The sequence below is a fragment of the Echiichthys vipera genome (genome assembly GCF_963691815.1).
Source record: "Echiichthys vipera genome assembly, chromosome: 18".
Classification (NCBI taxonomy): domain Eukaryota; kingdom Metazoa; phylum Chordata; class Actinopteri; order Perciformes; family Trachinidae; genus Echiichthys; species Echiichthys vipera.
Genome location: NC_139843.1, coordinates 10809228 through 10824022, shown reverse-complemented (window position 1 = coordinate 10824022; position 14795 = coordinate 10809228). Strand labels below are relative to the sequence as shown.

General features: G+C 42.9%; 1 protein-coding gene across 16 annotated transcripts in view; it reads right to left on the bottom strand.

The window, feature by feature from the left end:
• The window catches only part of tcf7l2 (transcription factor 7 like 2), an 89572-nt gene that overhangs the window by 49223 nt on the left and 25554 nt on the right, over positions 1-14795 (bottom strand). For 10 of the 16 annotated variants that reach the window (XM_083933128.1, XM_083933136.1, XM_083933142.1 and 7 more), the window contains exons 4-5: positions 9543-9644; positions 2105-2164 (exon numbers count right to left, since the gene is read on the bottom strand). In XM_083933128.1, the coding sequence (XP_083789254.1) occupies positions 2105-2164; positions 9543-9644 (162 nt within the window). The remainder of the gene's footprint in view (positions 1-2104; positions 2165-9542; positions 9645-14795) is intronic. The other 6 variants (XM_083933143.1, XM_083933130.1, XM_083933131.1 and 3 more) reach the window with 1 other exon arrangement.

The following is a 14795-nucleotide window of genomic DNA, read 5'->3' as shown; positions in this document are numbered from 1 at the left end:
ATATCTGTCCCCCAAGTCAGTTTTCTGGGTTAAATGAGTTCACGTCATCGTATGCAAACACATGAACATTATAACCTGACCTGACCTAGCTGTGACTACCTGTCATCTAAACTTAAGTCACACCTTAGACACAACGATACTACATATACGCTAGTGTAGACAAAGGTGTGTTTGTCGCACACATGCATGCGCGTGCGCGTACACACACACACACACACACACACACACACACACACACACACACACACACACACACACACACACACACACACACACACACACACACACACACACACACACACACACACACACACACACACACACACACACACACACACACACACACACACACACACACACACACACACACACACACACACACACACACACACACACACACACAGACAGAGACACACACACACACACACACACAGACAGAGACACACCCAACAGTGATCCTGCCAAACCTTGTCAAACAAGTTCTAGCAAAGGTGCTTGTATAAGCGAGGGAGGGGAGGCAGGCAGCAAGTTGACATGGTGAGAGGAATGTTTTTTTTGTTTGCTTGTTTTTTAACCTAGTACACTACACCATTATTTTAATAGCTATTTGCACAAGAAAGCATGGTTCGCCTTCTTTCTTTCTTACTTACTTTCTTTTTTTTCATAGACTCGTGTTATTTACTAGCAACAAAAGCCCTGCAGAGTATGTAAAATCAACAGCCAATTGATTAGTCAAACAATTCAAGTAGGCAATCCACAGAGCCTCGGTCGCCTCAGAGGAGATTAATAAGTTATCCTTTGGGTTTCATAATGCCAGCAGCTTGCATCCAGCTTTACACAGCCTAACTGAAGCAAACCAAAACAAGGCTTACTGATGTCCTCAGCATGTTAGCTTTGCAGCAAAATCAAGACCAACTTTACCTTTAGGTTCCACTTCCTTCAAATGATCCTATATTCTGCCCGTTGTCAGGTTCATACTTGTATTTTGGTGTTCTACTAGAGCATATTCACATACTTTAATGTTCAAAAAAGACATTATTTGTCTCATACTGTCTGTCTGAATATACCTATTCATCTGCTCTGATTGTGTGTGTATATATATATATATATATATATATATATATATATATATATATATATATATATATATATATATATATATAATTGTGACATCACAACTGTACAGAAGTCCTGACAGCTTGTTTAAAAGCACAGTATTGACTATGGGCTGTGTGCCTTTCACTGTGGATTGAGCCTTTTGATACTTTCACAGTATTTATATAGAATCAGACCTGCTTTATAATAAAAATAAGGCATGGCATCTATTTTTTTACAATATGGGCTCTTACTGTATATTACAGCTTGCATTATAGAGATTGTTTTTAAAGTGGCAGGACTTCAAATTAGAGGACATGCAGTGTTACATCTCTTTCAGGTTAGTTCATTTTTCATCCAAATCTTCAACCAGTCGACGTAAACAGTGTGTGTTATTGTTCCATCTATCTCTCTGTATGACTCGCCCAGCTGCTGTTAATAAAGGCACCAAAACAGATTCTCAAAAAAATACAAACACAACAGAAAGACTGCCTTCTCCTGCTGGTAGATTGAAGGCTAATACAAACCAAACACATCCACAGTGACTCCCAAAGCTTATAAAGGATGTTGTCATTAAACAAAGATGATTCACCATCTGGGACCGGTTAGTCATAAGACAGATTAAGAAGGCAAACTGAATATTTAACACGTAGAAATGTGCTCATAGTCGAACAAAGCTGAACAACACCCTGACTTCCCCCGTGAAGCTGGACAGTCTCAGTATGCGGCCTCCAAAAATATCCCTCCCCCACAAACACCCATCACCTGTATTGACATTTCAGACATTTAAAAAAAAGCACACCAGCAACAAAGCAGCAGCACTGAATTATAGCACAAAGCACAACACAGCATGATTATTATCATCATCATCATCATCATCATCACCAGAATTTAGGTTATTCATTCATTAATTTTTGTTTTTAAAATCATCAATTATCAGTTGTTAATTTGCGTGTGGAATCAGCCAAAAAATCCAACAAGATATTTTTGGAATTCAAAGGTCTCTCACCAAATGAAATTGGTGAAGGCTCAGATCTGACTGTCCGGGGAATTCCCAGCAGAAGGGCCCCTGAAAGGCAAAGATGGATGTTCCCAAGTCACACAATTATATCAGCTCTCCATCTCTCCATTTTCTCTCTCTCTCTCTCTCTCTCCATCTCTCACATACACACACACATACACATCTGCACACAATCCTAGCCGGCCAGGTTTTATGCAAAAGAAACGTGTTCTCCCTGGTAATAATGCATCCCTTGGCTTTTAAGTTATTTAAACTACTACCTTGTCTCTGCTGGCTCAGCTTTTCTCCCGGGTGCATGTTCGGCCCCATTATTACTAATCTTACACAGATAGAAGCGGAGAACACTGGCTCTGCACTGGTTATATGTCTGTTGGTCCTGGCTGGCTAGTTGTTAAAACAATCTTTCACTTTCGTAGAACATTGTATCTCCTTAGCATTCCCACCTTCAGTCTGTCAGCTGGTCTGGGAAACTATGGTCACCACAAAGTTTTGGATTTTTTTTCTTCAAGCTCTAAAATATCATTATCAAGCACAGAGGAGTAAATAATATCACCTGAGTGCTGGAGTCATGTTAGAGCTGTTAAAAGTACAATTATAAAGTAAATAAAAGTAAGACAGAGTGCTGACTACAGGTCCCCAGAGCAGCCATGTCTGCTATTTTTATCACTTCACTGTGTGCACTAAAATTGAAGTTGTGAACTGCCTAGTCTTACTAGCTGTTCAAATACAAGTTTCTTTAGAGGAGGAGGAGGCATTCAGAGGTTAACCTGGCAGATTTGTACCTACTGCTCCTAAGAGCAACAATGTATCTCTCGGAGAGATGTGAGGAGATCATAGAGGACAGGAAAGGAAGAAAGAGGAAGAAAATAGGGAAAGGGAGTTATTGATTTCTTAGAGGAAGAAAGGACATGCTTGTGGAAGTCTCAGAACATGCAGAAAAAAGCAACAGGGCTTTTAGTTTACTGAAGGGCTCCAGGACCTAAAAGCTACTCTGCAGGTCGCTTTCTCTGCAGCAACATCACTGAATTGTATTTGTTCTCGTGCTTGACCCCGGGGCCAGCTAGATAACTATTCATAACTGCTAGCCAGCGCGAGTATTGGTGAAACGCACACACACACTTACAGATACAAATATGTATTATCCTTTTAAATGTGCATGTCCAACACAGAGTCACACATTCCCCCGGGTAGCTTAAGTTCACTGGGGTTATTTAACGGTCAAATACCACAGCAAGGAAAATAGACGACAATGGCCCTCGAGCTAGTCTCACACACACACACATACATACACACACACACACACACACACACACACACACACACACACACAGAAACAAACAGACAATACAGAAAGCTGCTGTTCCCATTTCCTACAATAAAATGCTGTAATTGAGAGGCTCCTTAAGGATGTTCTTTGCGCATTCAATACATAAATAAATTCAGAAATTGCTGTATTTGACATTTTAGATTCTAGTCGGTTTGCCCTTGCCACTGGCATGATTATTTAATCCGAAGGGCCCTTTTGGCCATTTAGCATGGACCTTTAGTTTGTTCTTTTAAAGAGATATTTAACGCTTTTAATCCAGGTCTGTGTCATGGCAATGTGAGCATTGTGTTCAGACAAACCGTGTATGCCCAGTTTGCCCATTGCAGAAGTCCCCGAAATCCATCAAATGACTGGAGTGACCCCATGCCCACATTGCAATGACATAAAGTCCATGAAGTAGCGAGAAGACTCTTCAGTCATTGTTGTGGTTTTTGTTGCTGACTAAACCAACACTGAGTGGATTGTCTGTGGGAACAAGCGGCTGCTCAGACTGCCGAACAGATACAATGACTGAGGTGCTCTCATTTTCATTGTCACAGTTCCCGGACCTGACGCCACGTCTCGACGGCCTCAGATTTTGGCCCGATCTGATGATGTAACCATGACCCCTTGAACAAATGTCTTGTCTGAAGAAGACAGTGAGAGACAACTGACAGACACAATGGTCTCTGTCTGAGGTCTGGATCGCATGTCCAAAAGAACTGAGCGATGTGGATACAGTTTTCAATCACAGTGTTAGAAGATCAAAGGTCCCATATTAGGCTAATTTTCAGGTTCATACTTTCTTCATTTTGACTGAAATTTTGATGTTTACACACTTAAATGTTCTAAAAACACATTAAGTTTCTCATACTGTATGAAACGCTTTAGTGCATGTCACTGCAGCCAAGAAATGACTATAACGGCACTGTAGCAGCACTTTCTACCTACTTTATATATAATATAGTTGTGACATCACAACTGTACAGAAGTCCCTACGGCTCGTTTAAAGTCTGAATACAGGCTGTGTGCATTTCTCTGTGGATTGATGCACCGCCACCTGCTTCACAATTATATAATCATTGAAACATATAGAACACTTTTCTGTAAATTCAGCTGTCAGAATTGTGAAATTCAATCATTTATAGATCTGTTATATCAATCCAACCTGCCAAAAGTGACCACAACGATAACGAATTGTGTGCAAAATTAGCTTTCTCTGACAGCAAAGGTTAAGGGTTGGATGGATGCATGCACAGAAAGAAGACAAAAGCGGATGAGAGGTTATTTGGAAAAAAGGCAGAAGTCAGGATACAGAAAGCCCTCTCGGTAAGCCTATGGACAGTGTGGGTGGTGCCTGCTGACCGTGGGGTCGCTCATTAAAAGCTGAGGAGGCCAGGCATCCCAGAGTTCTGGGCAATTGTCTGCCTAGCCCAGGTGCACGGCCCATTCAGACCACAGGAAGCCCCCTTTATCCCCATTCCTTTAAAATGGACAGAGACGCGGTCAAGGAAGGTGAATGTGATCCTGGCTCTGTCTTTTCTAACACGAACCTAGAGTAGCCGTCGCATGTCCATACAGTCCTATGGCCCCATTGTTGGGATCCACAGAGTCATTGTGCCGTGTCTTTTCTGAATGTTCTGAATGCTTGGCTAAGACTGTTGTTTTTTTTTTGTTTTTTTTATAATATCAAAAACAAGCCAGCTCTTTTCACACAGCCTCTTTCCAGTACACATTCTTCAGAGAAACAAGAGTGAAAGGGAATAAAATAAGCATGTCCAGTAGTTGTAAAGGCTCAGGTGGGAGGTCTTACAGGCCATAAAAATGGCCAGATTCCATCACTTCCTCCACACTAATTACCATACACTTGGAGCAAGTGCCCTCCCTCTCTTCATCCCTGTGCCCATGCTTCACTACCTCTGACACACACACACACGCGCACAATAGCACACAGCGAGGCGCAGTTGGGAAATGGTTAACACTCCAGCCGTCCCCTGCTGCCAGTGAAAGCCCACAAAACAATGGAGACATTGTTCAACCAGGGCTAGGCTCTAGACTCTAAGGCTGTGTGTGTGTGTGTGTGTGTGTGTGTGTGTGTGTGTGTGTGTGTGTGTGTGTGTGTGTGTGTGTGTGTGTGTGTGTGTGTGTGTGTGTGAATGTCAGGAGAGTAGTTTGTGTGTGTATGCTCTTAACATTTGCATGTATCTGCCCCAATTCCCAGAATGGTCAATTCTGAAACGTGATTAAATAAGAATGACTTAATGTTTAAAATGCTCACAATCTGACTCTAGAGATGCTGTTCTTCATGATTGATGGTTTAATACTTTTCAGCCAAATCCTGTCATGACATTACCAACATGAGCCTGCACTCCTGCTGAATCCTTTAGTGGACTACTGTTGATGCTATCAACACACGAACACTTTAAGAAGTGGATTTACAAAACAATCTGGTATGGGATTTTGTCCTGTATTACTGGGTTAATGCAATAACCACTGTCTAAATAATATAAATGTGAAAAAAAACACACACACAACTTCCTGAATACAGCCACCAACGTTAAGCTTCTTCCTGTTAAATATCCAAAGCCTCTTCAAGTCCACAATGTCAAATTAAAAGATCACAATAAAAGGCAAGTTGACAGAGCAAGGACTGTTTATGATCTCTCCCTCGGGAGCTGTGTGAAACATAAAACTGTTTCTTGGGAGTCTATCCCTCAAAAAAATACACATCAATAGGTGGATAAATATTGAATAACTTTCAGCCAATGGCATAAAAGTTCAGCGGCGGCAGGTTTTTGAGGCTGCCTGCGGGGTGGTCAGGCACTTCAAAGGGTCCTGCGTGGCCCCCTTTGAGGGCATGGTAAACAGGGGCATACAACGTGCCCTCAGAAAGACCAGCCTGCGTGAGGTCACTTCCTCTTTTCTCAGCTGACACTCCAGCATTCCACCTCGGCTGAGCCTTCCAGCCAGAAATGAGTTTGGTCTGTCTGCATCTCCGTCCCTGTCCGTCTTCTCCTCAGCCACAACTTCCTAACTTAATCTACAGCCATCTTTATGTTTCCCTCTATCTCTTGCTGTCTTCCTATTGTTGTTTCAACTGTCTCAGGGTCACTTAGGCTTCAGATTGCTGTTATCTAGCAGGCCAATCAACGGCTCCTTATCACTGCCAATGCAGCCTGCAAACGCTCCAGCCAGGGAGAGATCAAGGTGCCTGTGTGGTTCTTTGCATTTGTAAACAAAAAGAAACTACTGTTTAAAGTGTGACTGATTGATAAGGGGATCACATACTGGAACTTGCAGGCTTATATCTTCTGGTTAAAAAAAAAAAAAAAAAGAAAAAGAAAAAAGCTTGACTTGATTGTGGGACATCAGTGGGAGTCCATGTGGGGTGATCATTGGCATTCACAATGCTGTCCACAGTAATCTGTCTTTTCTATATGTTCAACAGCAAGTATGATGCAAACCAGGGAAACATTCAATCACACTTCGCTCACAGTCAGAGGTAGATGCTGGAGCAGGATGGCAGGAGCAGCAACTATACAAGCTGCATTTCACATTCAATTTTATCATTCGGTGCTAACAGCGAGATGTGTGCCTATGCAGCAATGCTGCAATGCCTCTGATCTTACCGGCCTATGTGTACTCTATCAAACAGATCACACTGGGGCTGGGCAATATGACCACAAATATTACAATATATTATCTCATATTGATCACTGTCAGTACTAATAAAGAGATCAGTTTAATAAAGCTCCCACTGCTCCATTCTGCTTTTGTTTTATGCTTAGAACTAAAGCCCCAAGAAAAAAAGAAACCAGAAGGTTCATTAAAATTTCAGATACTGAGTTATTTATCAGCATCTTTAGAATTTGGACGAGCCTATTGATTTGGTTTTGGCTGAAATTGTTGAAAATGTAACAGCAATCCAACGATGGCTTGCATGAAAAAGTATTTTTTATTGGTAACGTAAATTCTCACAGACATACTCATTTTTACATCTCGCTAATCAACCACTTATCAGACGTTTTTTTGTATTATCTTTTCAAGTAACTCAATAGGTGTGGTGAGTACACTGTGATGTTGTTGTTGAGTGGATCTGTACTTCAGTAATGTGCAGTTTATTTTTCCATCTGTCTGGTTCGTCCATCTTTGTTGTTTTAAGTTTGTTTTCACAGCACAGTCAGTTTCTGTTTTGGCGTTGCCTCCATGTTCCAAGCCTGTTAGTGTTGCATGCCTTCTCAGCTTTCTGTCTACATTGTAAAACAAAGATGCTTGAATTTATTTCGCCAAAAAATAAAACCCCAAAGTGGAGTTTGTTATAATTAAAGATAATTTTAGCACCCAACTACAATTAGCAATCTAATTAACAACAGAAATGTATATAAAATGACGTCACTAATGGACTCTGAAAAGTCGGAGCTGTAGCCATTACACTTTACTGTTGTTCTCAAACTTGCTTTAAAAGGGAATAGTACAGCAGGAGTTTAGGTGGATGTGAGGTGGTAAGTATTTACAGCCATATGACTCATAGCAGGATAAAACCTCAAGTATTTACCTGCAGCTTTTGCTGCCTACGACCAGTTTAATGACTTCATAGGAGTTGGGATTCTTTTCTCAGCGTCTCCTAAAATAACAGAGTAAGAAGAGGCCCCTGAACTCTTTGGTATAAAAATAACACTAGCATCGCAGGGAAAGATAAGGAGGGCCTTAGCTGGGCTTGTTTTGCTCAGAATAATGCTGTCATTGCTAGCTCTTTGTCTTAAACACAACTTTTGACAAGGTTTCTGTTTCAAATAAACTGCCTTGTCGACTCCTGCTATTTAAAGACGTGCTTAACTTAAATGGGCAAAATACCAAGGAGGCCTTGGCTTGCCAACTTTTAAGAAACTGTTGGAGATGGTATTTATTACAGCCCATAAAAGTAACTTAACTGATCAAATGTCAAATGTGACTCAGAGGGACGTGCTGTCTTGACAGTGTAATTTGTGTTAATAAAAAAAAAAGAAAAAAAAAAAAGAATCAGCGCTACCTTCTGCGTAAGGCCCCAGAGCCACAGCGACTACGTGTTGTTGTTGCACAGAATGCTCAAACAAAAAGGGTCAGCCATGTATTATTAGCCCCGGTGCTGAACGGTTACCACAGGATATATTGTATTCATGAGCACACTAACTTGGAAGGCTTCTCCATCTAAAATCGTTACGCTCTTTCAAAATTTTTCATTTTCATAACAATATGTAGAAGATGCACGACTCCAAAAGAAAAGTAGCGAGCATGCCAATAATGGCCCGGGGCATTCATGATGATCACCTCACTAATTCAGTGCGATCCCCACTCTCATTGATTTTCCTGGCTCGCTAACCCTGTGACCACATACGAACACCTCCCCATGTTCGCCCTCTCCGCTGACCTCCTGAAAACTTTATGCCTTAAGCTAACTACTAAGTTCACATTCAACTGTTCATTCTAGAGCAGCCTGCCTCTTAGATATTGACATGCCTGGGGTGGATGCTCTTGTTATGTGTATGTACTGCATATGCCCCTATGGCTGTCGAGCCAACTCTCCTCCCAGACTTCTCCTCCAACTCCATGGATAGGGTAATCAGTGTTGAAGAAACACCCACATATGTTAGCAGCCCAGCATTAGCTCATTCTCATGAAAAAGTTGTCAACATGAGACCAGTTTTCCATAATCTTCCAGCTCAGTACAAGGCTGGGCTGGGAGTTATCGTTTTCTCTGGGATTACAGGCGGCGTGGCTGTCCAAAGAACAACTGCTGCACCTGCCACAGTGGCAGCCCTCAGTGCCTCCTGATCACTCACTAATAGATAAACGTTCTAGGATCCACAAAACTTGCATTGTGAAAATGAACAAGTATAAAAGGACAAGTTAACATAAAACTGTCTGGTTGTGTTAGTGACTGTGATTAAAGGCTAAATGCAAACACATATGCATTTATTTCAGTCAAAACATCCATTCATGGGGAAAAGGGGAGGGCTTTAACACTGAAGACGTTTTCAGGATGGATGAGAGAAGAAAAGCAGGGTTTGTTTGTCTTTCTGTCATGAATAAGGGAAGAAGAGCTGGTGAAAGAAGAAAAGTACCGGGCGGAGTGCTACTTACAACGATGTGTGCCGGTGACGGGGACCTGCCATCTTTAAGTGCTTGTCTACTTTGAAGACCTCCTTGTTGAACATCTAGCAGGGGCCATTTCATCTGTAGGTACTGAATGGTAGAAAGGAAACAGAATGGAAAGAAAGAAAACAAAACATGTTAACAATGCAGAAAGCAAAAAAACAAAACAAATAAAAAATAAAGACAAAAAAAAGGGAAAAGGACATTTCTTGACAGGTGTATGGGTGCGGAAACTCGTTAACATGAGAAAAGCAAATAAGGACCTTAAGGCGGATGGTGGATGGGGTGAGGATGGTCTCAAGCATGCATCTAAGAGTCCAGCACAAAGTTGTTGTGAAAACCAAATTACACACAATCAGAGATTTGTTTTTTTTGTAAAGTAGCTGACTTTGGATTCCATTAAGTCACTAATTTGGAGTTTTGGGAGAGTAGAGGTGAAATGTAGTAGTGTAGAAAGCTCATGGCTTTAAGATGACCTAATGTTATGAATATAACTATTGACTTTTATAGGAACCCATGAAGAGGTTAAAGCGTGGCGTCTCACCACACTCCTCTGGGGCTAAACCTCCTGACTCTTTATGGGAGCCATAAATGATTGACTTGGCCTCTATCAGAAGACACACACGCACGCACACACACACAGACACACAGACACACAGACACACACACACACACACACACACACACACACACACACACACACACACACACACACACACACACACACACACACACACACACACACACACACACACACACACACACACACACACACACACACACACACACACACACACACACACACACACACACACACACACACACACACACACACACACACAGAGAGAACAGATAAGCAGAAACAAGGGTCATGAGAAACATCTGTCTGTGTTATAAACTGGGTGGAGTCCTTTTAATTTGATGACATGTGCGGTGTCGACCTTTCTGCCGGTATACCTCGTACCAAAATGTTCTCATTCTCATCTTTGTGTATTCTGTCATAATAAAACACGCCAAACTACTAAAATCTGCCGTCCTTAGGAAACACTTTGCAAAAACAAAACTACTCTCTGGCCAATGACCATACAGCAAATTCTGTCTGGATTTTTCAGTCATCGACTGTCTGGTGTTGCCCTAGCTCCAGTATGTGGTCAAGGCTCTGCTTGTCAATGTCACAGCCACCTTGTTTGAGGGTAAGGGGTCGCAGCAGCTGTTTTGGCTCTGAGGCCTTTGGAAAGAGTACTAAGAGGTGAAGGGCCTAAAATGTGTAAAGAAGGGAAACTACTGAGGCAGCAGCAGTTTTACTACATTCAAATATTACCCTCAGGCTGTTTTGGCTCCCTCTGTGATGAAACTTCTAGATTTGCATGAACAGAAATTTGCAAAGGCAATACATCGAAAATAAATACATCACATAAAAAGAAGAGTATTTAAAGGTTCTCACGCTCAAATGAAAAATCCTTTTATTGACATTAAAAACACTTTTGTCCGTAGAAACCTACTGAAAGAACAGGAACAACCATTGGTATTTAATACAAAGGCTTATAACAGGTCTATTTTGTAACCTTGGTGCCACAGATACTTCACTTGGTAACACAAAGGCAGTCACACTCAAGCACTTTTCAAGCCGAAAAACAAAGTTTATAGAATTCATTAACAGCGTGTATAGCAATATCTGCACCTTTAACGACCAAAAGGATCAAATGAACTCAATTGTCAGATTATCCCAAATAATATTTGCAGTAAAAAAACAACACATATTTATATTAGAAAAGTTTAGTTATTTTATTTTCTCATTCAGGGTTAGGGTTCACTCCAGGAGACAATGGGATTATTTAATTGCAAATATTAAAGGATTTTTTTTTATTTAGATGAGTGAATGTGTAGAATGAAACACCAGATTATGTTGAAACTCAAGCATTTTCCAGGGAGTATTTTCAAATTTGAGCATATTCCTAACCTTGAAAACGCCCCTAAGAACAGTCTTTCAGGTCAACTTGGACTTGTTGGATCTGGGTCTTTTATGCCATTTGCACGTTAACCTTCAACATGATCAAGAAATCTAAAAAAAAATCTAAAAAGTCTGGAGTACCTTTCCACTGTCTGATAGCCACATGTTTGGAGTTTGTTGCTCTACTTAAAGATACTATCTGAATCCTATTCAATTATATTTCAGGAGTGACTCAGATGATGTGCTTCTTTGCAATAATGACCCTAAAAAGGTTCATGCAATCTTGTTACATTTCAAAATTATCTCTCCATCTCCATCATTACTGGCCCAGAGCCCAGGATCAGATTTTGGCACTTGGTGACAAAAACTTTCAGCATTGCTGTTTTATAATTCAATGCAATTATAGTCCAGTTTGGCAGTTGTACAGGTGATGCAGGTACATTAGATACCGGTATAATGTCTTTGTTTTGCATCCAGCAAGGGGCGGGCAGCTAGTTTGTAGGCATGTCTAAGGCTGTGTGTGTGTGTGTGTGTTGTGTGTGTGTGTGTGTGTGTGTGTGTGTGTGTGTGTGTGTGTGTGTGTGTGTGTGTGTGTGTGTGTGTGTGTGTGTGTGTGTGTGTGGTGTGTGTGTGTGTGTGTGGGTTGTGTTGTATGTGTGTCAGAGCTGGTCGGAGAGAGTGTGTCGCGACCTTCCTGAGACTGTGTCTAAATCAGTGGTAATTAGTGAAGAGTTCACTGTGGGGTGCCTGCCAGTGGTAGACGCTGGAGGGAGTTATTGACTCCATGTCCTCAGTTACAGCCAATGCACGGGGAAAAAAAAACACAGTTTGCTGCCTGGTCTTTCTCCACTACTACCACTCATTTATGACCCCAAGATGTTTTTTATTGCTAAAAAAAAACTGGGTTTGTTTATGCTTGTTTGTATGTCCTGAGAATGGAAAAAGGAAAGGTAGTAAAAACTCAGAGTTGAGGTCTTGTGGGTTTTTATTGACCCACCACACCGGGTATAATTGCCATGAAGAGGGGAGAGGGAGGAGAAGAGCGGGGTGGTGTTGTAACAGTAAAAGAGGAGGGAGAGAGTGACGGGGCTGCTGTCATCTATGAGGTAATTCAAGAGTGTCCATTGGTGCCAGGGGGGCTAGAAGACAGGGCATTGGTGCCAGGGGGGGGGGGGGGGGGGGGGGGGGGGGTAAACTGTGAAGTTAGTCATGGGAAAGTCCTACTGTTGTGTGTGCACACATGCTCACACATGCAGATATTCAAACACAGCTGCAGCCGGAGAAGGGGGTCAAGCGAGAGGACGTTCTGAGAAGGTGGGTAAGGAGCATGAAGGTGACACCACTGAGTGTGGTAGAGAGACACCGTGAGACGACAGAGAGTGGGAGGGTGCCGCAGCGCATGCCCCGACAAGTGGCTCCACTTCAGCACTGCTATTGCAATGTTCTCACACACTAATCTCTCCTGCAGGTTTTACAAGCATGCCAAGGGAAACGGAGCCCTGGCAAGGCACCAAGCTTTTTCGACCACCCCCCCCACCCCCCCTTTCTTGGCCTCCTTCCTCTTCCTCCCCCGCCCGGCTGCCCTGCTAACCGACGGCACCGCCTGGGCTTTAGTAGGCCATGACCTCTGACCCCTCTCCGCTGAGCCAAGCCCCTCCCTGTTCCCACTCTACGACCTGAAAACTCTCCTGCTATGAGGGGGCCCCCCGGGTAACTCAAGAGCCATTCCAATGTGACAAATTGCTCCGGAGTTCCAGGATAACTCTCTCTTCTCCTCTGTCTCTCTCTGCCCCCCAACACACACTACCACCACCACCACCCTGATAGACCCCCCCCCCTACCCCTGTAAGAGTGCTCCGGCTGCAGGTTGTGCAGCAGACGGCTTCTTATTCTCCCCTCTCCCCCCCCTCCGTTTTCTCCTCCTCGACCCTGCGCCCCCTCCTCGCCTGGTCAGCCCCACAATGGGAGCTGAATGACTCAATTGTCTCTGATGAAGTGAAAGACAAGGGAGTCCTCTAAATCCTTACAGAGGGATGAACTCACTCTCACTGTTCCGATTTTCCTGTACTCTACTGCTTTCCCAAGCACCAGACGGGGGTTGGTGTAGGGAGCTGTTTACAGGGCTATGACCAATGATTATTTCATTATTGATGACTTTTCTGTACCATTTTCAATTAACCATTTAATCTATGAAATCTGTCAGAAAGCTGAAGCCAAGATGACCAAACATCCAAACCCAAATATATCGTTGCAGTGAAGGAGGCGCAAAATACTCAATCAATGATCAATTAACCTGCTACTTATTTCACACTGTTTTTTCTACTATACTATGTGCTGCACCAAGGTCCGGCATGATGTAAGATACAGAGTGTTAACCCAGATCCATGCTGACTGTCAGCGCAGTGAAAACAAGCCATGGCCCTGGTTCCGGTGTCACAGCTCATAGCAGAGAAGAAGCAGGCTGGAGACAATCGTAGGGGCATCCTGGGCGCTCATACATCCTCCTCACACGTCTACACACTGGCTCTCACCCTGTTGTTACTAATTCAACAAGCTGGCACAGAAGCAATTTGGCCTAAAAACCTGGTACCAGCGCTAGACTCTGATCCTCCCAAATACAAACTATTTTTCACATCCTATCAAACATTAACCAAACGTCAATATGTGGTATTGACAAAGAAGGAGGTAGAAGTCTTCCTCATACATTTTTTAGTGAGCGACAGACACAGAAAAAGTGCAGGATAGTTCTTCCCATTTCTGGTCAACAACCAGCTCATTTTTCCATCACAAGCCCCGTCTGATGTGTTTATCACATGCGGCCCGGAGGCTGGAGCAGCAGCCACCACACGGCTTGTTCGTTTCGTTTTGGATTAAGAGCAGAAAGCTTCAGACCAATAAAACAAACGAGATCCTTATGTGCCAATGTGGCTCCCAAAAACTGGTCCACTTTCCAACAGTGAACCAAGGGACAGATGATGAGGACCACTGGGGCTCCGTCGAGCATCCCAGCTATGTGAGCAATGGTAGAAAGGGGACAGAGACCGACTGACAGATAGCAGCTTGGGTTTAGAGTCAGCATATGGATACTGGGTGTTGCTCTAGAGAATCCAGCAGATCTTCGACCCATCTGTGGCTGCCTCATATGACAGACACGGCATAGCTCTACATGGCAGGGTACGCAGATAACACATGCACATTCATGGCCAACATACTGTACATGCTTACTCACGCATTCACACCTGAACAACAATGCTCACCCACATTTGAACACACTCTGGTCGACGGGCCCT